General features: G+C 40.0%; 1 protein-coding gene across 2 annotated transcripts in view; it reads right to left on the reverse strand.

Moving 5' to 3' along the window:
• The window catches only part of SAP130 (Sin3A associated protein 130), a 69,700-nt gene extending 46,729 nt beyond the window's left edge, over positions 1 to 22,971 (reverse strand). For both annotated transcript variants that reach the window (XM_063100314.1, XM_063100306.1), the window contains exons 1-7: positions 22,889 to 22,971; positions 21,149 to 21,266; positions 14,062 to 14,297; positions 13,183 to 13,341; positions 11,858 to 11,969; positions 10,518 to 10,642; positions 8,747 to 8,871 (exon numbers count right to left, since the gene is read on the reverse strand). In XM_063100314.1, coding sequence (XP_062956384.1) covers positions 8,747 to 8,871; positions 10,518 to 10,642; positions 11,858 to 11,969; positions 13,183 to 13,341; positions 14,062 to 14,297; positions 21,149 to 21,260 — 869 coding nt within the window. In that variant the 5' untranslated portion in view covers positions 21,261 to 21,266; positions 22,889 to 22,971. The remainder of the gene's footprint in view (positions 1 to 8,746; positions 8,872 to 10,517; positions 10,643 to 11,857; positions 11,970 to 13,182; positions 13,342 to 14,061; positions 14,298 to 21,148; positions 21,267 to 22,888) is intronic.
• Positions 22,972 to 27,413: the final 4,442 nt, after the last annotated feature.

The raw sequence follows: 27,413 nt of genomic DNA on the forward strand, positions 1-27,413 counted from the left end.
TACCCTTGACCTTGGTGTTATAACACCAAGCTCTAACCAACTGAGCTAATTGACCAGCCTACAAGTTGTATTTTTGCATAGGTTTGTAAAGTCCACATTTAAACCAATACTTGGTCTTTGTCACATAAAGTAAACGGCCCACTGAATGTCTCTCCTAAAACTGCTTTAAAACATTTTAAAAGGTATCAATGTAACAAAACTGAATGAATTAACCCTTAATCACTTTCAGTATCCTTCATGTAGTTAATCAACTCTCCCTAACAATCTTGAGAGAGCATTAATATAATGACTGTATTTCACTCTGTGGCCAAATCTGAAGATATACAATAAGTTTCTCATGTTATAAACTTTTGACAAATTTCCTGAAGAAAAATTACAAACAACCTTCATTAACAAAAAGCAGCTTAATCTGTGACCTTTAAAGCACTGACCTCCCCAATTTTAAATCATTTCTTACTAGATAAAACTTGAAATTATAAAAAGTTACAGTTATGATTGCCTAGTTACTGAAAGGGATGTCAACACAAACAGCGTGCCAAATTAATTGGTGGCCACGTACTGAAATTGCAACAATGGCAAGAAAACTTGACAAAGTTGGCTTCTCAAATCAGAGGGTGGAAGATAGACTATTTAATAAATGGTATTGGGAAGACTATGTAGCCATTTGGAAAGGTAAAATTGGATCCATACCTCAACAGTAAATCAGGGTAAACACAAAAAGGATCGAAGATTTATAGGTAAATAAAAAAGTCATGAATTCTTTTATAAACTTGGAGTGAGGGAGTGCTTTTTAACTAACAAAAGCTTTCAAAACCTAAAAGCTATAAAAGAAAAGATTGATAAATGTGCATGAACAAATAAGCCAGCCTCTTGCACAGCAAAATACATTGTAAGCAAAGGCAAAAGACTCAAAGACAAAATATAATACCCCTAATATACTAAGAGCTCCTAGAAATCAACGAGAAAAATAATAGCCCAATAAACAATGGACAAAGGATATGAACAGCCAGTTCACTAAAAAAGAAAACACAAATGTTCCCTTTACAAAGAAAAGATGCTCAGCCTAACTCATAAGAGAAATGCAACTTAAGATATACTGAGGTATCAATGTTCACCTCTCACATTTAAAAAAAACTTCAGAGTGTAAACTGGTATAAACCCTAAGGGAGGGCAAATATACATAGTAGGCACCAAAATTACAATTACACATATCCTCTAATCACTTTTGGGAATTTACCCCACAGATATTTCTGTACATATGCATAATGACATTAAGTATAAGGTTATTCACTGTGATACACATATGCAAAATGACATAAGCATAAGGTTATTCACTGTGATATTATCTACGATAGTAAAGGATTAGAAACAACCTCAAATCTACTTATATAACGAATCACTAACTGCTACTAAAACAGTGATGGAAATCCATGTGCTGAAATGGAAGCTTTCAATATATGTTGTTATATGAAAAAAGCAAAGTAAAGAGGGATATATGAATTAAACATTCTTTTGGATAAAAAGTAGAAAAGTAAGAACTGCATATGACTTTGTCTATATATGTATAAAAAAAACACTAAAAGGATACCCAGAAAGCTTTTGATAGGTTACCTTTGAAAGGCAAAGGCAAAGGAACATGGAAACTTGGCAGGTGGGGACAGAGAAGAAAGTGATAACTACTTATTGTGTACGTTTTATACTTTTATATTTTGGAACCATGTGAATATAAATTAGGGAAAAAAATGTGGTAAGCTGAACTGTAAGGGTGACAACTTGATTAGGACATTATTTCTCCAACAAAGCAATGGTTTCATCATAAGAATCCTCTCTCAAAAGCCATTAAAATCAGACTTGGTAGGATATCAGTGAAAAAGATTTACACTATGATTAAATGGTTTTCTCCCTGCAGAAAAAAAACTAAAGTGCATATCATCTGAGTTCAAAGGGAAGCTGCAAGCCTGGCCACAAATGCCGCTATGGAATGTGTTAGAACTCACTGAGGAGAGAGCCTACTATTGGAGACTGGATTTTAAATGGATGACGAAATAGGTCACTGAGTACACAGCCCTGAAAGTCACCCTCTTCTAGCATTTAAAATTAAAAACATTCAGAGAGGGCTGGCCGGTGGCTCACTTGGGAGAATGTGGTACTGATAAGACCAAGGCCACGGCTTTGGATCACTATATAGGGATGGCTGGTTAGCTCACTTGGGAGAACGTGGTGCTAACAACACCAAGTCAAGGGTTAAGATCTCCTTACCAGTCATCTTATTTAAAAAAATAATAATAACAATTCAGAGAGATACATGTATACATAATTCAAATAATGAAAAATTGTAGGACAGATGAACCTAATTATGAAAAAAATTTTGAAGATCCTTTTAACAAAGAATGCGTACAAATCACCTCGAAAAGGCCTCCTCAATTGAAACTCAAGATGCACTCATATTTTAAGTCCAACTAATACAAAAATATACCCCAAAAAGAATATTTATATTAAGTATTTAGATATGTTTTTTTTTTTTTTAAGATATGTTTTAAAATGTTTTAAAAACTGTGGACTATAGTATTCCTTGATTTTCATTTATGCTAACAAAAACAAAATGTTAATATTTATGTAGTGCACATTACATGCCAGGCATATCTTAAGTGCTTTACATACAGTTATTCCTCCTAATGATCTCTGAGGTAGATAATATTATTGCCATTTTCTAGATGATGAATTTGAGGCATTTGCTCCTTTACCTAGCCCTCATCCTTCCACAAATACACCTTGAGGATATACCATCATAAATACGCAAGAGCATATTCCAATGCATCCACCAGTACGTCCATATGCTGGGGTATATAACACAGCCAAAATGAAAGAATGAGTAAGAGCTCTACATACTGATTTGGAGTCATTTCCAGAATAAAATGTTAAGAAAAAATGCAAGGTATAAAATGGTATTTATAAATATAATACGTGGTATTTTCTGTAAGAAGAGGAAACAAGGAAAATGCATGTGCATATATGTGTGTACACTTACTTCTGCAAAAGGAAACCCTGAGAGGGCAACCCAGAGAATAATAAAATGATGACCTACAGAGAGCAGATGACAACATGCAAAGTGACAGGGAGACTCGCAAGGCTGTTTTTACGTAGCTTTGACTTTTGAACCAAATAAATATTTTACATGTTTTAAAAAGTAAAATCAGCTTGCTGGTTAGCTCAGTTGTTTAGACCAGTGCTTTTAACACCAAGGTCCAGGGTTTGATCCCTGTGCTGGCCAGCCAAAAAAAAAAAAAAAAGTTAAATCAAGAGAAAAAGCAAATTCTAAAATTTTAAAGGAATTTAGGCAAATAATCCAAACTATATATTAAATTATAATAAAAAAAATACTAGGAAAATAACCAAAAAGCTAATAGCAGGCTACCTCAGAATGCAAGTAGAAGGAACATGGGAAACTGACATCTGTGGGACAAAGGAGAGTGTGATACTCCTCATTGTATACCTTTTTATACTTTTATATTTTGGAAACATGTGACTATAAATTAGGAAAAAGAAAATGTTACTACATATCCCTCAGAGAAAAGAATCGCCTCAAGTGACTTTTGAACACATTCCCACTCTGGTAGTGGGATTTAGTCTGAGGACAAAAAGAACTGTGCAGTCAGTGCACTCAGTAGTCTTATTGTTAATAGTAACCTACACAAAGCAACGGGTTACTTTATGACAAGTGGACTTACGACTTTGAATTGTTACTCTAAAACTATTTTTTGTATATTATAGGATTAAAAAACATGTAGTTGCACTAGTACGTATTTAGGAAACAAGGTTTTCAGTGTAAGAGAAAAGTCACAGAAATATATAATCTAAGAAAGTAAGAAAAACATATAATGTTAAATTTCATTTGGGGGCTGGCCGGTTTGCTCAGCTGGTTACAGCATGGTGCTGATAACACCAAGGTCAAGGGTTTGGATTCCTGTACCAGCCAGCCACCAAAAAAAGTGGACTTGTGACCATCTTCCAGTGTTTAGCTGGACCTTTTGGAGTGAGGACAAGAGCAATGTTGGCAGAGACTGCCAGTTTGAGATTTTGTCTTTCCCATCTCAGAGAACAGTAACAAGAAAAACATACAAGAGGAATACAGTCTCCATCTTTGGCAAAACTAGGAGATACCTGAAATCTCAAACTACTGAACAAAAAGCAGAACTGTCAAAGGCAGTGATAACCAAACATGGACTTAGGAACCAATGGAGAGAGGATTTATGCACTATAATTTCAGGGATAAAATCCAGTACAGTATAATTCTCCAAAGTGACAAGCACACTCTTGTCATAGGAAACCAAAATCTTTTGACTGAGACAGCAGGGACAGAGCTGACAGTGAAGCAGGATCCGGACTGGTTCCAAGGGTTAAGAAACAAAGAATGTAGGGTTGAACTAGGAATCACAGATACAGATAAGCCCACCTGTGGGGAAAGCATATGATGAGAACCAGGGAAAAGAGAAGCTTTGCCATTTTGCGTGGCCTGTCTTCACAGGCAGGAGAGAAGTAATGGCCAACAAAACTCAAACACAGGACACTAAGTCATTTGAAAAACATCTCCTAACCCAGACTACATATATAGCCCAGCCTACAAAAAAAACCTATTATAAATAACTGATCCAGAATAAACTCAATCCAATCAGAGATGAATATTCAGAAAGGAACTAGCACAGGATCTGTTTAAAGATGCTGTATGAAGAAAAAAGGTGGAAAGAAACAAGGGAAATACACTACAAGTGCTTTCACTGGGCAGATAAAAATTGGGCCATGACTTAAATAACCTAATGAAATAAATGCTTCTATGAAATGAAAAAAAGAAGCAAAGACATAACTTATTGGAAGTGATGACAACAGAAGGAGACAAAATAAATGGGCAGAGAGCTCAAGAGAGAAAAAGAAGACAATTTTTCAGCTATTTCAGGAATGAAGGCAAAATTAAGAGTAGAAGATGAAAGGCAATGCTGAAAATGCATAAGGGATGAAGAAGATTGTGAGAAGATTGTGAGCAGAATCAAAGGCAACCAAGAGCTACAAAGCATTAGATAAGCAAGTCATAAAAAAGATCCAACACAAGCATAATTGTATGCCCTCCCCCCAATAAAACGGAATAAACATATACAGATATAATTCAAGAAAACTTTTCATAAACATAGTTATATGTTACAGACTGAAAAGGCACACCATGTTCCAGAACAAAACCATACATAACAGTCACTACAAAACACATCTAGTAAAGCTGCTGAAATTCAAAGATAAAGAATCTTGACGGCTGGCTGGTTAGCTCACTTACAGTATGGTACAGATTAACACCAAGATCAGGGGTTTGAAAAAAAAAAAAAAAAAAAAAAAAGAAGAACCTTGTGCAATCAGGAAAAAAAAAAATCAACATCTTTTTCAAGGTTTAAAAAAAAAAAGTTAGGCTGGCCTCAGACTTCTCTACAGCATCACCCAGCTCTGAAAGACAGGAAAAATACCTATAAACTACTCATGGAAGGAATACAGGAACAACAAAAAAAATTGTATCAGCCAAATTACTGCTTAAGTGTAAAGATATCTGGGAGATAATTTTGAGCATGCAAAAATTCAAACTACTGATCCTTTAAGATAAGCTCTTCTTGAAGTAACAGTACAAATTCCATTCAACCAAATAATGAATTTTTAAAAAAAGGTCAAAGAACTGGCAGACAGAATTGAATGTATTTAACAGAAAGAGTAAGATTTACCACTTAGATTTTTCTGAAAAAATTTTTTTTCTATACGTGGAGCCAATTTCATTATAACTGGTTTATTTGGCCTTTGACAGTTTGGTAGAATTCTATGGAATCATGGGGGCCTGGTGCTTTTCTGGGAGATACTGCTTTGAAATTTTTTTTTTCTATTACTTCTATGGAAATTGGTCTATTTAAACTTTCTATGTCTAGAGTACAAAGAGAATTTATCATAATTACAGATAGAAATAGGAAAATAATCTGGTCATCAGGGTTTTTGTCTGTTTAATTCACAAGTATATTTCCAGTGCCTAGAGCAATGCCTGGCACATAGGAGGTATATAATATTTATTATATGAGTGAATGCTAAGAATTCAACAAAATTCAGTATCTTTTATTAAAACACTCAATACATTAGGAAGGATACTTTGATAACATGATTTTAAAAAAACCCTAACCTAGTTTTCACTGTGTATCCATTTACATCTTTTGAGTTTCATCATATCATCTACATATATTAACTTTTTAAAGTTAATATAAAGTTAAAATGCCAACTAATAAACTATTTTATGTTGAGCAGTTTGTATCTCCTTATACCTCAGGCAACAAATTTAATTACCACAAAGTACAGTACCCCCATCTTACTGAAGAGGCAACTAAGGATCAGAGAAGTTGAGAAACTTGCTTAATGTCACACAGCTAGTAGATGATGGAGCTAGTGGTTGAAGACAGGTCCTAGGCACTATTCTTCGTTTAAATGTTATTTTCTTCAGAGTTCTGTTCTAGGTCCTCTTCTCACTCTATTCAATGCCCTTGGACAGACTCAAGATATCTCAAAGCTTCAACTGTGGCCCACATGTGGATGACTACTAAGCCCATTACCTCTGGCACAGACATCTCTTCAACCACCTACTGACAACAGCTATTTGGCTGTTTCACAGACAAACTCAGTATCCCCAAACTCAACCTTCTTTCTAAAACCTACTATGCTTCCCGTGTTTCCTTTTCACTTACTTGCTCAATCAAGGAAGAAACCAAGGAAGCATCTCAGACTCCTCTCTTTCCTTCCTCACTCCACCCTGCCTCCAGCTGCTGATCAAGTCCTATATACGGTGTCTAGCTTCTGACAGCTCCACTCTCCATGCCTGTTATCCTTTGTTTCATTCAACGAATCACTTCTTGTTTTCCAAGTTGCCAAAGGCTCCATATAACCAATGGCAGGAATCAAGGAAGACCACGAGACGGGGCTGGCCAGTTACTTAGCTGGTTGGAGCACAGCCTTATAACAAAAAGGATTGTAAGGCTTCATGGTCACAGGTTCAGATACCTGTACTGGACAGCCACCAAAAAAAGAAAAAGAGAAAAGAAACACCACCAGAGCTCTGTGAGTTCCTGACAAGATCCAGATCCCACTGCTTTTCCCAACCTCCGTAGCCTCACTGCAACATGGCTTGGAGATCATGAGGACAAACACCATCATGTCTCCATCCCTGACTGTGTCACTCATAAAAAGCCACTGAGATCCTCATTAGCAGACTTTATCCCTTTATGGCTCTGTAAATCTCTTAATTGTACTACCTTCCCTTTTCAAATACCCAAACCTTCCACTGCACCCTGGGGACTTATTCATCTTTAGCAAAATCTCCTATATCCTCAACCTCTTCTCTGAATATATCCTTTCCCTTCCCACCCTGAATCCTGGTTCTCCCATGAGAACACTATTACCCTTTAGACCTCTACAGTAGGAGCTGCTTTCTTTCTCATAACCCTCTTCCCCATTTATACTGTCTCCCTAGATTGTCTCCTCCAGATCTTCTTCTTTGACTCCACACTCATATATCAACCCTTCTCAACATCTTTATTTGGGTGCTCAGAATTCATCACAGCCTTAAAATGCCCCAAACCAAAGTCTGGAATTGCTCTCAAAAACCTACTCCTCCCACTGTTCTCCATCTCAAGTTAATGCACAGTCCATCTCTCACTGGCACAATCCTGACTCCTCTCCTTCTCTCACACCCCCATGTAATTCCTCAGAAATCCTCTTACTAATGGAAGAAAACCCTAATTATATCACCTGGACACATCATACTTAATATACAGTTGAGCATATACCAGATATTCTCTAAAATATTTGGGGGAAGAGGGAGTGGTTAATGAAACAAAGAGATTAATCGTCTATTGCTTTTTAAACCTATTTGTGTTTTGACATCCACTCTGTTAACCATGCATTCCGCCTCCATCATCATCCTTCTGAAATTCCAGCTATACCCTTCTATATAATCTCTCTGCTTCCATCTTTGCCTCTCCACTGCCTATTCTATCCAGTAATGTGGATGATCCAACTAAAATTTCAGATCATGGCACTTCTCTGCTCAAAACTCTGCTAAGACTTCCCATCACACCCTAGCAAAGTCCAATCCTGAGCGTGATTCATAACACCCTACACGATGTGGGTACCCTGCTACCTCCTAATCTAATCTCTTGCCACTCTCCCACTATTGGCTTCCTTGCGGCTCCTTATATGTGGCAAACATACTCCTGTCTCAGGGCATTTGTACTTACCATTCCCACCCACCTAGAATGCTGTTCTCCCAGTTGACCATATAGTTCAGTTCATTACATCTTTCAATTTACTGCTCAAATGTATTCTTATCAACAAAGGTCTCCGTGACTACCTTATATGAAATAATAAACCCTGTGTACCACCCACCCTGTCACTCCAAATCTCCCTTACTCTACTTAATTTTTCTTAAAAGAACTTTTCACCATCTAAAAAATTGTGTATTTATTTATTATGTCTCCAGCCTCTAAAAATAGAAACTCTATAAGGACATGAACTGCTTTATTCAGTACTCTATCCCCAGTATCTATAACACTACATGACTCATTAAAAGAAAAGAAGCACTCAATAAATATTTACTGAGTTAAGTGAAGACATGAAGGAAGTAAAGGAAAAAGAGAGGGGAGGAAGGGGCAGGATGGCTCAATCTTGATACCCCCAATTATACCTAAGTGCTGAATCAGTAGCATGTGCTGCTGTCGTAGTAATGACTGGAGATTGAGCTCTGGTGGCTGAGACTGTTGCTACCACAGCAGGAGGGATGGTATTTGAAGTGGTCACAGGTGGACGAGACTACCAAGAGAAGAAAAAAAAAATACTTCTTTTAAAACAAAAGGCAAAACAAAATGTAGTAAACCAAACACTAGAAGTATAATGTGAAACTTGGGTCTCCAGATAAGCATGTTTATGCCAAAATGAAAGTATATTCTCACCATTCTGATTAAGCAATTCTCTTTTCAGATAGGTTGTTATAAGACCAAGAGTCAGAACCACTGAAAAATCCTATTTTGGTTGGACAGTACGAGTCCCTCCTTTCCAAATATGACTGGCGTCAAAATTCTGCACTACTATTAGTATGTATTGGGATCCAACCCTTCAGTTTTAGAGTTCGCACAGAGTCTGTTGCTGGTCCTGGTATATACATTTTACACTACCACAAAACCAAGTGCCCTCCACAGAGGGCGTACTCAGTATTGGATAGAACTGCTGGCTCTCAGCCATGTAGTGCGCAGAAAAGGCAAATACAAGCTAACAGTATTCTTTGCTGGCAAAGGATTTAGGGTGCCCAGATGCTTTCTGGATGTGTGCACATGGATATTCTGTCCTTACTACCACATCTATGTGTTAAATCTTCAACTGACAAGATGAGCTCCACCCACTTGTCCACTGTCACTCTTCCACTCACCTGAGTTCTTCTGATTCATTCGTCCCTTTTTCTTGACCCTGATACAGGCAGTCAAATCATCAAACCCTGCCTTCTCTTTCTCCTTGCTTTTCACCACCAGCTGCTTCTACTATGTCCAGCTGCTTGTCTGATACTAGGGCTACTGCACCATCTTCCTCACTGGTGAGCTCTTTGTCTTGGTTCTCATCTTTCTCCAACCCTTCATAAATACTCCTGGGGCCTAATCGCCTTCTACCTGTGTTTTGTTAGCCAACAAGGTCTTTTATATTGTTTTAATTTGAGAGCTTTAGGCTGGTCATGGACTACCCAGTGTCCTAATCAAGACTCTTCCTTACTGTCTTAACCCCAGCTATTTTACACATATTATCTGTCTAAACCCCTGAAGAGATCTGAATTTCTACCTCCTGTATGTAATTCAGCTATATTAATCTAACCTTACAAAGGTATTTCTTTGAGCATACATTACTGTGTTTAAAAGAAACTCAGTGGCTCTCTATAGTCTACAATATCAAGTTTACAGTCCATATCTTAGAGTCCCCAATTTGCAGATACCACAATATCATCTCCTAATACATTATACTTCAGTAGTACTGAGGCCACAGATTTCCTTGAGAAAAAGTTGAAAGGCATCAGCCATCTTCCTAAAAAAGCATACATAGATGCATAAAAGTGTGCATAAAATTTTTAGGAGTTCACAGACCCCTATTAAATTAAAATCCCTCTCAGTCCACCTAGTATTTACTAAACACTGTCCATAACCATCACTCATCCTTGCCATTGTTCATTTTCCCGTTCACTTCACTTCTCTGAATCCTCATGACCACACCTATCCCAACAAAAAGCCTTCCCTTACGCCTCTTCTCTACATGTCTACAGCTTACCATGTGACATTATACATCTTTCAAACTTCCCTATGTCTTGGCAACTAGGTGGAAAGTCACTGAAGGTCAAGGACTCCCAGCACCTAGCAGAGTGAGTAACTCCAAGTAGGCACTTAATACTTGTTGACTGAGTACCCCCGACTTTGACATGCCTGGATTGGTTGGTGAATAATGTGCTGTACTGCTGGTTGGGCTGTAGCAGCATTTGGCAACTGCGAAGTTGGCCTCAGGACCGTGGTTACTTTAGAACTGGACATCACAGCAGCAGCAGCTGCACCTGAAAAAAATTTATCAGTATGGCTTACAGGCTCATGATTTAAATAGGACCAATTACATTCCCTAGGAAAATAATCAGAATAATTTCTAAAACTCAGATAGTATGGCAGTATTCAGCTGAAGTATGACATGTATGCTTCCCATTTCATCATACAGAAAATTACAAAAATGTGGGGGCTGGCCAGTTAGGTCACTTGGTTAGAGCACGGTGTTTTAACACCAAAATCAAGGGTTTGGATCCCCTTACTAGCCAGCCGTCAACAAATAAGTAAATAAATAATATGGATGTAAGGTGGTTTGTTTAAGAAAAAAAAAAAAAAAAGAATGAAAGAAAATGTGTACTCAAGAGTTGAGATTTAATAATATTACTAAACTGTACTGCTTCTTCGAGGACATTCTTAAATGAAACTAGCTGTTGTTTTGTCTTCGTTTTGTTAACTGCAAATGCCCAGCAGCAAAGCACACAACATATGGTGCTGCCGCCTGGATTCTGGCTAGGACTCTAGCATTCTAACCACTAAACAGGACACTTCTCTTTACCCACCACTGCCTTGGCACCATGAATGCAGATGTCAACACTGTGAGAAAAGCAAAGAGTGTCTTAGTGTTTTCATGAAAATAGTTTTGACCTTGCAGAGCCACCTAAGAGAGCCTGTGAACCACACTTTGGGAATCACTGAGTTATTCTATGACTGACCAAACCTGGTTTTGTGTTTCTTAACCTGATTTTGCCAACTATGTCAAATAGTTTTACACTCTCCAACAGGTGGCAACAATTTCTGGTCAAAACCTGTTATATTTATTAACTTATAACTCAACTATGAGAATACATTAATCTTATTGCTATGTGAGCAAAAAAAAAATTGAGTAACCACTATCACTAAACTTTAAAAATATTCAATATTGATATTCGTGACTTATTAAAAATAAAGACTATGTTTAGACTATCATAGCTTTGGGGAGTTCCTCAGTATAAAGGACAACTTTTAGACAATACCAAAAATTTTAATTGCTTTAAGTTAACATACACACTTGTGATACAACTTTAATAAGCACATAATAGAACATGCTAAAAACCTGTATTGCTCTAAGTTTATTTCTACTCTACTGCAACTTTAATAAGCTGGTTCTGGATACATTCTTTGTTACCATATCTTCTATCAAATATATTATCTGCCATGGCATTTTGAGAGTTTGAACAAAATGTGCACTCTACCTCGAGGTAAATGGGAAGCTCCAATGTGAAGAGGAGGCCCAGGAGCATTGCTGCGAATGATAGACATTTGTACATTTGTGGTCATGATGTGATGCAGGTTACTGGGATGTCCCTGAAAGAACCATGATGTGATGTTATTTACATGTGCTTGGTCTTAGGCATTGCCTCTAGTACGTCAATAGCCCCCAAACGTAGGACAACTGTTCCTCTTAGATAGTGAATACCCCAAGAGAAAGGGCTGAGGACATTTAGCTTTAGCTTTTCTTACACACTATACTGTATAATGAGCCATGCCAACAGGCATGTGAGAAGTGACTGTGAGGATCCAGCATCTGCTTCAGGCCCAGCTAGGTGCTAGATTCCAGTAAGAGATAACATATTTGACTGCCTACTTTTAGAAACTCTCGTCTGCAATATTAAACTTTCACACGTGTTTTCTCTGTACTGGCCAAATGCTTGTATTTTCCCATTGTCACTATTTTTTTTTTTTTACGTGGCGACTGCATCCATCCATTCTTTATGCTGTATACAATTTCTAAGTAAACGTCCATTAGTGTCCAACAGGTACTCCCCTACTACTTCTTCAGCTCATCCCTTAAATGTCCCTTCCTCACATTCTCCCAACCCTCTGATATCAGTGCTTCTCAGGCAGGTCCCGTATTTCTAGGAGTACTCAGCAGTATGACAAAACGAAAAAAAAAACAAATTGCATCTTTTTGGAATATCAATTTTTCTTAAAAACATGAAGGGAAAGAGTTTATAGATTTAGTTTCCATAGATAAGTAATTTAAAATATTTAATAAACCAAATACAAATAATGAAGCAGGATTGCAAAATTGCAAAAAAATTTTTAAGTTAAAACAGGAGACTTCAAAATAACTGTTCAGACTAAAGAAGTGCTTGAGAGAACCCACCAGTATTCTGAGAGATACAAGACTGCTCTCCTCAAAGAAAAATATAGAGAAGCACTGCCTGAAATATTGATGTGAGGGTGTTCTCAATCTATCTGGGTTGTTACCTATAACCCAGGGACAAAATGAACTCTAACTCATTCAGGACATGGAAGTCTTATCCAGATTTGTATCTCACACTGAGGTGAGTGCCTAGCACATAGCAGATGTTCAATAAATACTGGCTAAACAACTGCTCTGCATACTGGCTTCTACTCCCTGCAGCTATCCTTCTCTTTCAAACCTCCTATCTTCCCCCTCACGTAGTAGTGACCATTTGATTTTATTATGTGCCTAATGACTTCTGGCATTCAATGAATAATCAATAGTTTGGCATCTCAGTTTAAAAATCAGCAAACTAAGAGGAAAACAAACCTGTTGTCCACTGATTGTTGCCACAGGAATGGCTGAAGCTTGAGGGATGCTACTCTCCATGGTAACGGTAACCTGCCCTGGAACCTTGGGGGGAAGTGACAAGGTAGAAGGTGGAGCAGGAGCAATGGGACGGCTAGGCATGGTGGGCTTTGGGGGTGGCTGCAAACAGAAAGCCACATGAAACATATCAATAGCCTTGTACTAGTGATGCCTTTCACTCTATAGTTAAAAGTACACAAATCACACCTGGAGAATGCCAGGAAAGATGCCATAAGCTTTATATATTTTCTCTCTCACCATCACAGCTTTTCCACTGACGTACTAGCATTTCCATTTCATAGATGAGGAAATGTACAAAGCAAGACTAAGTAACTTGCTCAAAGCCACACAGATAGTAAAAAGTAGAACTGGGAATAAAGCCCAGACCTGCATGGCTCATAGCCCACGCCCTTTTTTCTACACAATGCTGCCTCCCAAGTTTGGGCAGAAGTACACAAAACTTCTAGTAACTAAAGCATAACCCCAAGGCAATACAGAAGGCGATACTCTCAGATACTCCCAAATTAGCCAGCTATTAAAACAAACCTTGGAGAAGAGTGCCAGTCCAAGATAAAAACTAACTAAGCATGCCCATAAGTTGAATAATATCAATGTCAAAATGGGTACTAGAAATGATCCTATGATGCCCAACTGCACAGCGGCACAAGATTAGGCACTGTACAATAGCACAGCTCTGAGTTACAGCAAAATGCTAACTTGATAGGTTAAAAAGAAAAAAAGTATGATTCTGCGACGTAGCCTAAGATTTTCTGAAAATTGTTACAAATATCAGCCAGCCTTTAGAGGTGGTTCAGTTGAAATTTTAAACTTCTCCATTACCTTCATAAGTCCCTCCGAAAATGAGAGTGGCACTGCTGGCGTCAGGTGTGCTGGCGGGGCTGTCACTGCGACAGGTGTGGCTGATGCAACAGCATGGTGTGTAGACAACATCTGCACCTGTGGATAGGGCCTTACCACAACAGGCTCTTGCTTCTCCTCCCGGGACTGGAGAGAGCTGCTGGAACCCATGTGCTCCCTGGCACTGACTTCAGCATCTCGACCAGATTCATCATTAACTAGTAAAAACATTAAGGGTGAGGTAGTATGTCATAGTTTCCCAATGTCAATAAAACAGCTGCACAGACAAGAGTGGCACTGTAGTTAAGTTTCAGTGTTGACAAACTGCATTTCCTTGTGAGGTTTTCTTACCAAGGAGAATTTGGGCAGTGAATTGTCCTGATGGGCACCAGACCCAAGAGTCAGGATTTATTCTGGATATCGTGGCTTTCCCATCCTTATAAACAAAGAGACTGACAACCACTAAAAATGAGCTCAAACAGTTGAAAGTACAATATAGAACAAGACAATTACATTTAAAATATTTTTTTTAAAGTTTAAAAACCTGATATTAAAAATATATTTTATGTACAGTTCCTAACTCCAAGAACATATAATTTTTCAAGACTGAAGGACAGGGATGGGAGACATACTTCTCACCATATGCTCTTTTTCTTTTGGAGTTTTGAATACTGATATAAAAAAGCAAGAGAGTTTATGAAAATATTAACCCATATTTTTCTATCATTCTTCCAAAATAATATTAACATTCTTATTTTTCTGAACATAGAGATAATATTTAGTTATACAGAAAATTTAGATTATTTAGAAAACTGTAAAGAAAGTAAAGCTGCCCCAGTATCTATCCCCCAAAAGCACTAATAGTTAATATTTTGGCAAAACCTTCAGACACTTCTCACCTGTTTTTAGTTTTGGGTGGTTATTTATTTATTTTCTTTTGTTTTACTCTTTTTTTAAAAAAGCTTTAGGTGTTTTTATTTCACTTTTTTTTCATTGCAGTATAACCTTTATAAAGACAAGTGCACAAATAATTGTGCAGCTAAATGGACTTTTACAAACAGAATACATCTCAGTAACCAATACCCAGCTCAAGAAACAAAACATTACTGGTTCCCCCAGAAACCCTCCATTCAGCCACTAACCCTCCCAAGAATACCCACTATCCTAACTCATAACACTATAGATTAATATTGTCTATTTCTGAATTTTGTATAAACAGACTTATAACAAATATATTCTGCTGCGTCTTGCTTCTTTCACTTACAGGCATGAGAGTCATCCATGTTACTGCATATAGCTGCAGATCTTCCATTCTCAATATTGTACGTGGGCCATTGTGTGAATAAACCACAAATTATCCATTTGACTGTTGAGGCATTTGGACAATTTTCAGTTTTTTGCTATTATGAATAGTAGTGATCCCCCATATTGGACAGCCACACACACACACACACAAAAAGTAGTGCTAGTAGTATTCTTATATGTCTCTTTTGGCAAACATAGGAACATATATACCATTTCTGTTGGATATATAACTAGAAATGAAATTGCTGAGTAATATAGAATATATACAAAATCTTTCTTTTTTTTTTTTTTGGCAGTTGGCTGGTACGGGGATTTGAATCCTTGACCTTGGTGTTATAACACCATACTGTAACCAACTAAGCTAACTGACCAGCCTCCTAAATCATTTTTTAAAGGCTAACTGAGATTCCATTACATAGATGTATTATAGCTTTTTTTTTCTTCTCCCCCCAGGCTAGTCAAGTGAAGCAGTGGGAGTAGAGAAGGAACAAAGAAATCTGTAGTTGTGATCAATTAGTTGTAAACACCACTGTAACCGGATATGCCAGAGCACTACATAACTGATGAGCTTTAGATTATTTCCAACTTTTTGTTATTATCAACAACCTCGTCCAGTGATTTCTTAAAAAAAAAAAAATTCTAAAAGTACAAGTGCTAGGTGAAAGGACTGATGAATATTTTTTTTTTTTTTTAAAGATGACAAGGGGATCTCAACCCTTGACTTGGTGTTGTCAGCACCACGCTCTCAGCACCACGCTCTCCCAAGTGAGCCACAGGCTGGCCCTCTGATGCATATTTTCTATTTTATTATACATTGACTTTTCTCCCAAGTCACTCAGAAATTTTAAAATTCTGGTTTATAAAATCACTTGACTGAGATATAATTTACATACAATAAAATGGCTATTCTAAAAGTAGAGAATTCAATGATTTATTTTTACAAACATCCTCAGCAATACCTAGGAGCAGAATGGCTGGGTCAAATGTTAAGTACATGTTTAACTTCATAAGAAACTGCCAAAGTACTTTCCAATGCACTTGTACCATTTTATGTTCCCACTAGCAGCGTATGAGAGTTCCAGTTGCTCCTCATCCTCACTAATGCTTTATATAAAGCCATTCTAGTGAGTGTGAGCTGTGCATCTTATTGTGGTTTTAATTAGCATTTCTATGATGAGTAGTAATGTTGAATATCATCTTATATGATCACAGGCCATTCATATATATCTTCTTTTATGAAGTGTACATTCATCTTTTTTCTGTTTTTAAATCAATCAGTTTTACTGAGGTACAATTTACATATAAAATTCACTAATTCTTCGTGTAAAATTGGATAAATTTTCAAAAAAGTACACAGAAGTGTAAACACAACACAATCATGCTACAAAACATTTTCCATTACTCCAACATGCTCATTCATACCCGTAGCAGTCAATTCCCTCCCTCCCACCTCTACTCTCTAGAAACCACTAATCTCCTTTCTGTCACTACAGCTTATACATTCTGTGGTCCTACGTGTCTGGCTTCTTAGTATAACGTATTGGAGGTTCATCCATGTTGTGCATATTGGTAGTCTGGTCCTTTTCTCTTTTTAAAGATGACCGGTAAGGGGATCTTAACCCTTGACTTCGTGTTGTCAGCACCATGCTCTCCCAAGTGAGCTAACCAGCCATCCCTATACGGGGATCAGAATCCATGGCCTTGGTGTTATCACCACACTCTCCTAAGTGAGCCATGGGCTGGTCCTTCTGATTACTGAAAAGTATTCCATTATATGGAGATACCACCATTTGCTTATCCAGTCACCAGGTGATAAACATTTGGGGTTTTCCTAGTTTTTGGCTATTACGAATAAAGCTTCTATGAACATTCAAGTGTTTATATAAACATATGCTTTCATTAATCTTGGTAAACACCTAAGGAATGGGATTCTTCAGTTGTGTGGTAAGTGTATGTTTAAATTTATAAGATATTGCCAAATTGTTTCTGGAAGTAGCTAGACCACTTTGCATTCCCACCAGTAATGTATGAGTTCTGTTTGCTCCACACTTCCGTATTAGTACTTGGTTGTACTGTCAGTCTTTTTAATTTTAGTCATTCTAGTGCATGTGTAGTAGTTTTTCACTGTGGTTTTACTTTGCACTGCCTTGAGGATTAAGAATTTTAAGTATATTTTCATGAGCTTCTTTGGCATTCATATAGCTTTTTTGGTGATGTGTCTATTCAAACATTTTGCCCATTAAAAAAAAAAATCAGGCTGTTTGTATTTTTTCTATTGACTTATAGAAATTTATATATTCAGGATATAGGTCCCTTACAGATACACTCGTATATATCGCAAATGTCTTCTCTCAATCTGTGGCTGGCCTTTTTATTTTCTTAATGATCTCTTTTGAAGAGCAGTCATTATAAGTTTTGTTTAAGTACAAAATATCAAAGCTTCTTTTATGATTAGTATTTTTGTGACCTAAGAAATTTTTGCTTACCCAAAGGTTGGAAACAGTTTCTCCTAAGTTTTCTTTTAGAAATTTAAAATTTTACATTTAGGTCTATCATACGTTTTGAATTAATTTTTGTATACGGATATGGTAAGAGTCAATGTTCATTTTTCTGCCCAATGGATATTCTGGTGTTCCAGCACTATTTTGTTGAAAAGACCATCATTTCCCTATTGAATTACTGACGTAATTTTGTCAAGAATCAATTGAAAAAAGAAAAAAAATTAAAAAATATAAAAAAAGGAAAAAGAAAAAAAAAATCAATTGACCATACATATCTGTGTCCATTTCTGGGTCCTCTGCTTTGTTCTACTGATCTATATTTCTGTCTTTATGCTAATACCACAATGTCTTGATTAGTGTAGATTTATAGCAAGTCTTGAAATTAGGTAGTAGTGGCCTCCAATTTTCTTCTTCTTTTGTCAAAATTGCTCTGGCTCTTTTAGGTCCTTTGGATTTCCACACAAGTTTAGAATCAGGCTGTCAATTCTTACTAAAGAGCCTACCGGAATTTTTATCAGTATTTCTTTGAATCCATAGATCACTTTGGGGAGAACTATTATCTTAAGAATACTGAGTTTTCCAATTCATGAACATGATAGACATTTTCATTTGCCTAGTTCTACAATTTCTCTCAGCAATGTTTTATAGTTTTCTAACCCCAGGTCTTCCATATATTTTTAAAAATTTATCCCTCAGTATTGTTTTTCTTTTTTTGGATACTAACATAAATGACATTTTTTCATTTCATTATTCATTGTTAGTATTTAGATGTATAACTGATTTTTCTACATTAAACTTGTATCCTGTAACCTTACCAATTTCACTTATTAGTTCTTACACCTCTTTAAAAAGATTCCTTACGATTTTCTGCATACATCATCATGTTGTTTGCGAATAAGGACAGTTTTACTTCTGTCTTTCCATTATCTATTGATTTTTAACCTTCCCCATTGTCAAAATAGATTTTCCCCTAATTAAACTTTTAAAGGAAATTAACAATTTCATAACTTTTCCCAAAACCTATTTGTCCAGGAACACTCTGATTTTTAACAACTTCATTAAAAAAGAATGTATTAATCATTTCCTATTAAGCTCTTTTTGGATTCAATTATCATTTCCTTCCAGACATTTGGAGTTTTTATTTCAGTTTGTTTTTACCAGAAAAGAACCTTGAAGCAGTAGTTAAGAGAGTTGGTTGTAATCTATACTTCTTAACTTTGAAGTACTTGAAATTCTGACATACTTAGGACTCCAAATCATCTCTTATAATATGAGCAATAGGAAACAAAGAGAGACACCTAGCTACTTTGAGAAAACTTTATTTTCCTTTTTAAGAACAACTGAAAGAATACATATACACATATACACCCTTCACAAGTAAAATTACAGACACTTTTGTTCTAAGTCAATGATATCCTTTTCTACAAAATCTGAGGGCAATTATTGCTAACTAAAACCTTTTTTAATGAGCAGTATAATTCCCTGCAAAGCATAGATGTTCAAAAATATTCTCCTTTGGGGCTGGCCCATGGCTCACTCGGGAGAGTGTGGTGCTGATAACACCAAGGTCACGGGTTCGGATCCCATACAGAGATGGCCGGTTAGCTCACTGGGTGAGCATGGTGCTGACAACACCAAGTCAAGGATTGAGATCCCCTTACTGGTCATCTTTTAAAAAACCAAACCAAACCAAACCAAACCAAAACCAAAAATATTCTCCTTAGCTACGCTCCTTTATATCATCCTGTTGTGACGTTGTACTAAAGACAAAGCATTGTCGAAAATATTTATTACAGAATAAAGAACTTATGTGGCTCTACAAGAAATTGTTGACCACAACATTGTGCCCTATGTTGTAGCAAGTATAGCACATACAAAGGTGCATGATACAGACATGATCCTACATTCTAGGCAGAGGTCCTAATCTGAATTGTTGAGGAAGACAAGTCAGCAAAGATTTCCCAGAGAAAATACATATAAGATGAAACCTCAAAGAAGAACAGGAATTAGCCAAATAACTGTGTGCAAAGGAAGACTGTGACAAAAGAAAAAGAATGTGAAAAGTCATGAAAACTGGGAACCTTTCATCATTCATTCAGAAAATATGAGCAGATATCACCAAGCAGGAGGCATAAAGTAGCTTAAATTAACTTCAAGTCTAAAAAGAACTAAAATAAATTTATAATAAAAACTAAGCTGGCAGGAAAAAAGTAATAGGAAATGAAGCTCAAACATTACACAAGGCCCATAGGTAAGAGACAAAGACAGAGCAATTAAAGATGCCTCAGCTCCCGGTTTGAGCAGAGTAGACAATGCTACCATTTACCACAAGGAACATAAAAATCGGGCGGTGAAGAAAAGGCAATAGTAAATGGAGTTTATTCTATTTTGCAATGCTATCTTTTTACTTAATACATAGAGAAAAAGAGTATTTGAAGGAGTTCCTCAACTTCAGCACTGACTGGACTGGGTAATTCTTTGTTGTGGGGGGCTGTCCAGTGCACGAAGGATGTTTAGCAGCATCCCTGGCCTGTTCCTATCAACTGCCAATAGCACTCCCTAGCTGTCACAACCAAAAGTTTTTCCAGAGAGTGCCAAGTAGTACCCTGGAGGCAAAATCATCCCCTACTGAGAACCACTAATCTACAGCACTTACTAAAAGAGTACATAACTGAAAACCTGAAAACCAAGTTGCATATATAAGTATATATACCTTCCCCCCTAGATAGTAAGCACCTAAAAAGCAAGACCTATGTCTCACACACCTTTGGGCTCCCTCATGGCACTATTACTATACCTCTGTGCATTGGCTATATGAGAACACATTAATGTATTTAAAAAATAGTTTCTATAGGCATGCTTTACTATAAGTTGCATGTGTGCTCTAGTACATGTGAATGAAGTGGTTAAAACAGGAAGAAAAAGCTTTGTTCAAATTATAATAGAAACATACCCTTTCTTCAAATCCAATAAACTAGTATTTACTAAAAATCCTAAAGGGAATTTGCTAATTTCTAAGCCAGAAAATACAATATTCTTTTTTTTTTTTTTAAAGATGACCGGTAAGGGGATCTTAACTCTTGGCTTGGTGTTGTCAGCAACATGCTCAGCCAGTGAGTGAACCGGCCATCCGTATATAGGATCCGAACCTGTCGCCTTGGTGTTATCAACACCGCATTCTCCCAAGTGAGCCACGGGCCAGCCCTAGAAAACACAATATTCTTAAAGCAGGAAACAATATACAATAATATTACACATCTCACCTGTAGCAGCTGGATTTATCAATCCTGCAGAACCACTGTTTGCAATCTGTGAAGGAGCCTGGCTCAGCCCAGTAGAAGGGGTTCCTAACCGAGGAAACTGTTGAGAACTCATTTCCACCTGCAGTGTATACAGTCATACAGTTATCACTAGATTCTGGGATTAGAATTAATATTGAGAAATTAAAGCATCGTTAGAACCTAAGATATCTTCTCTTGCAAAAGCAAATGCAGCATCATTTACTTAAAACAACTTGTGATCAATATAACTGCAGACATTATCTAAATTAGTAAGTTTTTGACGTACTAGGTTCAATTAACATCGTTTATTCGGTGTTGGGGGATACTATTACCCTTCATAAATACTTGTGGATTGCTATGCTAAAAAAATCGACATTGAATCCTGTACAACAGCCAGATGGATAGGTATTACCACAATGCATATGCATCTCTGTGTAAAGTTTTATGGAAAATGACATGTCCCTGAAAGACTCAAACCTCAAACCAAGGTAAACAAAACTGATTAGTATGTCAGAAGGATTCAGAGGGGAGATGCCCAGCCCTGAGAAAGGATTAGAAATCTTACATCGAGACCTGATGCAAAAGCAATTCTCAAATGCTTTTCTGCAAAGGCCTCCATGTACGGATTTCTTCTCTCTCTCTCTTTCTCAGACCCCCACTAAGTCACAGAGACCCGAGACCTTCTCCACCTTCTCTAAAATCAACCCCCCGTTTTTCCTTCAGGAGCCAAGCTCTGCCGATCTCTCCTGCTTCGTCCACAACCCCACCCCATCCCTAATTCCCCGCTGAGATCGGAGGACAGGTTTCCAGACACTTCGGGTGTCTGAGACTCCCTCTCGGGGATGGGGGCGGCGTTCTGAGAAGCCCCACGACAAGACAAGCAGTGTGCTTCTATACCTGTAGCCTCCGCCCGCCGCCCGCCCCCCCAGCCTCCATCTCGCAGGCCTGGGGGTGCCGCGGAGGGCCCATCTCGGTGGCAGCGCTCGGCTCCGAGGACGCGGAAAGGACTCGTGCCAGAGTGAGCCCGGGACCCGCCGCTGTCCAGCCCCGCCGGCCCCCTCACCCCCGCCACCCGGCCGCCGCTGGCTCCCAGTCCTTATCCCCCGATCCTGCCCTTATCCCCCCGACCGCCCATTGGCCCCACGCCCAGCGCGTCACTGGAGGCCCAGCACCAATCCACCGCGGCAGGAGCGCTCTGGACCCGCCCCACCCTCCCGCCGACCACCAGCCAATCAGGCGCGAGCCTCGCCGGGGCAGCCCAAACCCCTCGAGGATGAGCCAATAGCAGAGGAAGACAGGCGCTCCCGGCGCGGGGGGCGGGGAGCTGGGAGGCCCCGCCTTGGCCGGGGTCTGAAAGCGGCGGGCGCAGGGCCCGGATGTGGAGAGTCACTTTAAACTGCTGCAGGAGCCAAACTCCCTGGGCCGCCCGCCCACCCGCGCTCACCCGGCCGTCCGCTTCCCCGCCAAGGCCCACGTCCGCCACGCCCCCACGCCCGGGTCAGCCCACCCCTCCCGGTATCTCTCCCTTCTTAGCCGCAGGACACCCGGGCCAACCACCGTGATCAGCGTGTGAAAGAGCCAGGATCCGAGCCGCAAAAGACGAGGCACCTCTGCCCTTTCCCGGGGACGCGCAGCGGGACGGACGCTGCAGCCCGGCTCGGCCGCCCCGCCCCCTCGTCTCCTCCCCTCCCCTCCCCTCCCAGACGCCCGTCCCGCCATTACCTGTGTGTTGCGCTGAGTGGCCGCCGCGCCGCCTCGAGCTCGCTCCAGCACGTTCTCCGCTTATGGGGCCGACAACCTCGGGCTCCAGACCCGCAGCCGCCGCCGGGGCGATAGCAGTCTGCCCCCCACCGCTCACTCCAGCGCCGCTGCTTCCGCCGCCGTAACGAGCCTCCCGCCTATTGGCCGGGGCAGACCCCGCCCCCCTCCAGGGGAGCGAGTCACCGCTGTGCGTGTGTAGGAGAGCAGACGGGCCCACCCCTCGGGGCCGCGGCATCCTCTGGGAAATGTAGTCCCCGGCGTCTGTAGGGCGGGCCAGGGAGGAGGTAGGGAGCGCCTGGGCGGGGATTCCAGGCGACCAGGCCAGGGCAACACACCCCTTTGCAGTCTGGAGCCGGTTCTCTGCCTTTTCTCTTTTGCCGAGTAAGACGATAGTGGATCCCACCCGTTTGCTTCAGCCTGACTGCACTAGGTTTCATATTCCCGAAGAGGGGAGCGGTGGGGGCGGGAAAGAATAATGGAGGCTGAGTGCAGCGGGCCAAAGGATTCGCAGGCAGGGCTGAGGGTGTCCTCACTGTGCCCGCTTCCCCGCTCCGCGTGTGGAACTAGATGTCACCACCGAAGGCCACGGCAGGCAAAACCTAGCCTCGTGGGAAGATAGGGCGCGCTGCACTGGAACGACTCTACTGGGTTCGCGCCGGGCCTGTCCCGGAGCCGAGCACTCGCCGGGTAAACGCAGGCCGGCTCGTAAAGGAGCTCCGGGTACAGAACCCGGGAAGGCAGCTGTGCACCTGCTCAAGTTTGCCGGCTTATAAAGTAGCGAAGGGGGCTGGTTTTGTTTTGTTTGGGGTGGAGGGTTAGCATTTTAGCCAAAGCTGCTGAGGCAAAATTTGGTCTAAGAGATTACGTCCCCCTCTTGCCTTCCCAGATGGTAATTTAGGCCTGGAGTTTTGTTGATTATTTAAAAAGTAAATGGGGCTCAGATCCCTTCTTCCTATTATGCACAGTTGTGTAAGACAACTGCTTGGTAAGAAGAAAGTAAGGATGAGTCTCAAATAGCCCTCCTTCCTCAAACGACTTTTTTCCTCCCTTCATTCTTCTTTCATTCTCAAACTTCTGAAAGTAACTGGCATATTATACTTTAACCTCCTCTCTACTTAGGCAGACTCTACTTGTTGGATTCTGCTCTTGCCACTCTTCTCAAACTGCTCCCCCAAAGTTGCCAATACCTACTTAACTTCAAACCCAGTGATCCTTGCTTAGATCTCATCTTGTTTAACTTACTGATCAGTAATTCCTTCTTAAAATGTTCTTGCCTTAGCCTCTAGAACCATGCTGTCTCCTGGTTCTACTCCTGTCCTTTTTCTCATAAAGATGCCATTCTCCAACGCCCCAACCAACATTCTTTTTTTTTTTTTTTTCCCCCTTTTTTGGTTGCTGGCCAGTGCAGGGATAGGAAACCTTCATCTTGGTGTTATAAACACCACCCACTAACCAACTGAGCTAACCAGCCAGCCTATACTGTCTTCCTAAATAGTTTAATGTATTCCCATAGTTTCAAATATCATCCTTGAAAATTTTATCTACATGGTGACCTCTGAGTTGTACACCTACAGTTTCACCTGCTCTAACAATCCACATAGATGTCTTACAAGCCCCTCAAACTTAACGTGTTGAACACCTTTACTGAATTGCCCTCACCTATGTACTCCTCCTGATTCCTAGGTTTGGTTAGTGTCATCACCATTCTTTCTGCCTTCAGCTTCATACTTGTTTCACAGTCTTCCATCTCCCAGAGTCACCATATTGCATTGAAATGTCCCTTCATGCCAACTGCTTCCATAGCCTTGTCTCAAGCCTTCTTTATTTCTTGTCTGGATTATGGTAATGCTGCCCCCACTTGAATCTCTTTCTACCCCCAATCTGTCCTCACAGAGTTCTTTTCCTAAATCACTAATCTGAGTTTGTTCTTCCCATCCATGATGTTCCAGTAATTTCAGAATATATTCCAAACCCCTAAACCCAGTATTCAAAGGACTTAGTAATTTAGTCTGTCCTACCTCTCCCAACACTGGATACTCTCTCAACAACAGTTTCTACCAGTTCTTTGCACAATTTGGCTTTCAGCGTTTTGCCCTAGCCTGAAATGCCTTCTGTAGGCCTCAGTCCTCAGCAATCATCTAGTAGAGTTCTACCAATTCTATAATGTTTAACTGGAAAGAAAATAATCTCTCTTCTCTAAGAAGCCTTCCTCAAATTCCGGTCCTTCCTCCACCCTCTTGGATACATCCATGGAACTTGCTCAGTACCTCTATTACAGCACTGATCTGTGTCTTACCATATTCTTCTTGGAGTAGGCGGAAAGAGAAATTACTCATCTTTATATTTCCCCTCAACAGGGTTTCAATAAATGTTTGCTGGATATAATCACAAACATATTCATAGTACATGAATGAAATCTGTTTTCCTTAGTTACTTGTGTCAGTCTCTACTGCTGTATTCATCCACATGAATAAAGTTCCTCAAATAGTGGACACTTAAAGGAAAATAGATGCTTCACCCATTGTTGTATTGCTAGGGTTTAGAATTTCCACCCACTGAGTTTTATGTGCTGAAGACACACTCTGTGCCCCAGCTGGCTGAACCTTCCATACTCAAGTATTCAAACCCATTGTCAGTTTCAGGAGCTTATTAGTATCTTGAATTCTTTAAAATGATGCTGTCCACCCAACATAGTTTGAATGCATTAAGCAAAGGTACCAACAGCCACCATATCTGCTGGATGGTTTTCTAGAGAAAAGCAAATAACTACTGCCTTTGTCTGCCAACAAAGAGGACACGTTCTCTGTGCAAATGTCCTGTGGAGGTCAGTCAGATGTCAGCAAGTGGTCCACAAGTGTTGGTGAAACTTTTGTGGGCCTCTCTACCACTGGGCCCAGATGGTGTCACAGCCTGGGTGGTCTAATGATACTGACTCTTCATGGTTCCTCTCCATCTAGTTACTTCCCTTTGCCCAATTTTCCAGCCAGGTAAGGTTAGTCCCTTCCAGTCCACTCATCTGTAAAATGAGAATACCATTTTTTATTTTCATTCTATAATAAAGATTAAATGAGCTACATCTGTAAAGGAGGTGAAGCTTTTGAACTTGCCCACATCTGCTGTTTTTATAATCTTCATCTGTTTGTTACCCAGGCCAAACTCAGCACCAGTCCTCCCAGCACCACATTCTGTAGCGCTGTTCCCACCCCAACTGAACCTATGTTAGGTGTGGTGGACCTATGACTTTCTTCTAACCAATAGCATATGGCAGAGGTGATGGGATGTCACTTCCTTTACCATGTTACATTATATGACTCTGTCTTGCTAACAGACTCTCTCTAGAGACTCTCCTTGCTGGCCTGATGAAGCAGCATGTAGCCCACATGGTAAGGAACTGCAGGTGGTCTGTAGGAACTGTAGCAACCTCTAAGAGTTGAGGGCAGCCTCCAGCCAAACAATGGCAAGAAGCTGGTGGTGCACTCAGTTCTATACCCAAGGAAATGAATTCTGCCAATAACCTTAGTGACCTTGGAAGCAGATTCTTCCTTAGTTGGGCCTCCAGATGAGAACACATCCTCAATGTATTCTCAGCCCAGCAGATACCTTAATTGCAGCCTCATGAGATCTTGAGCAGAGGACCTAGCTAAAACATGCCTGGACTCTTGACCCACAGAAACCATAACATAATAAATATGTGTTGTTTTAAGCTGCTGAGTTTGTGGTAATTTGTTACACAGCAACAGATAACTAATACACCAAGAGTTGGATGACATGTAATCCTAGGGCAGCTATTTTGTAGGTTATTGGTGAAGAGCCACAGGCTCCTGGTCAGTCCTTGTACTGGGTGAGCTGGTTGCTATGGCTTACTAAGAGATGTTTGCCCATCTTCCACCCACTGCTTGGTGACTTGGCCTCTCTGTTTCTGCTTTTCCAAGCTGCCCCTGACTGTTGGTTGTCCCTGAGAACTCCACACTACCCTGTTCTGTCTCATGGTTTCAGCCAACTCCTGGATCAGCTTTCTTATGGTTTTCATGGGGCCCAGGCTTTTCAGATTCTGTTCCTTCTATTCTCTCTGTATTATTTTCAAATTCTGGAGAAAATTGAGAAGGTTGGTTGACAGCATTCCTCCAATTTTGGGTAGAACTTTCATTCCAGACAGCCTTCCTATTCCATCTCATCTTTTTTTTTTTTTTCTTTTTTTTTTTGTCTTTTTGTGACCGGCTGCACCGCGCTCAGCCAGCGAGCGAACCGGCCATCCCTATATAGGATCTGAACCCGCGGCGGGAGCACTGCCGCGCTCCCAGCGCCGCACTCTCCCAAGTGCGCCACGGGGTCGGCCCCCATCTCATCTCTTTGACCCAGCCAGGAAAGATTCTCCACTTTTAAGAACTCATGTGCTGATAACACCAAGATCCAAGTCAATTCCTGTATCAGCCAGCCACCCTCCCCCCATCTCCAAAAAGAACTCACGTGGTTAAACTACGCTGCC

The sequence above is a fragment of the Cynocephalus volans genome, chromosome 1 (genome assembly GCF_027409185.1).
Source record: "Cynocephalus volans isolate mCynVol1 chromosome 1, mCynVol1.pri, whole genome shotgun sequence".
Lineage (NCBI taxonomy): Eukaryota > Metazoa > Chordata > Mammalia > Dermoptera > Cynocephalidae > Cynocephalus > Cynocephalus volans.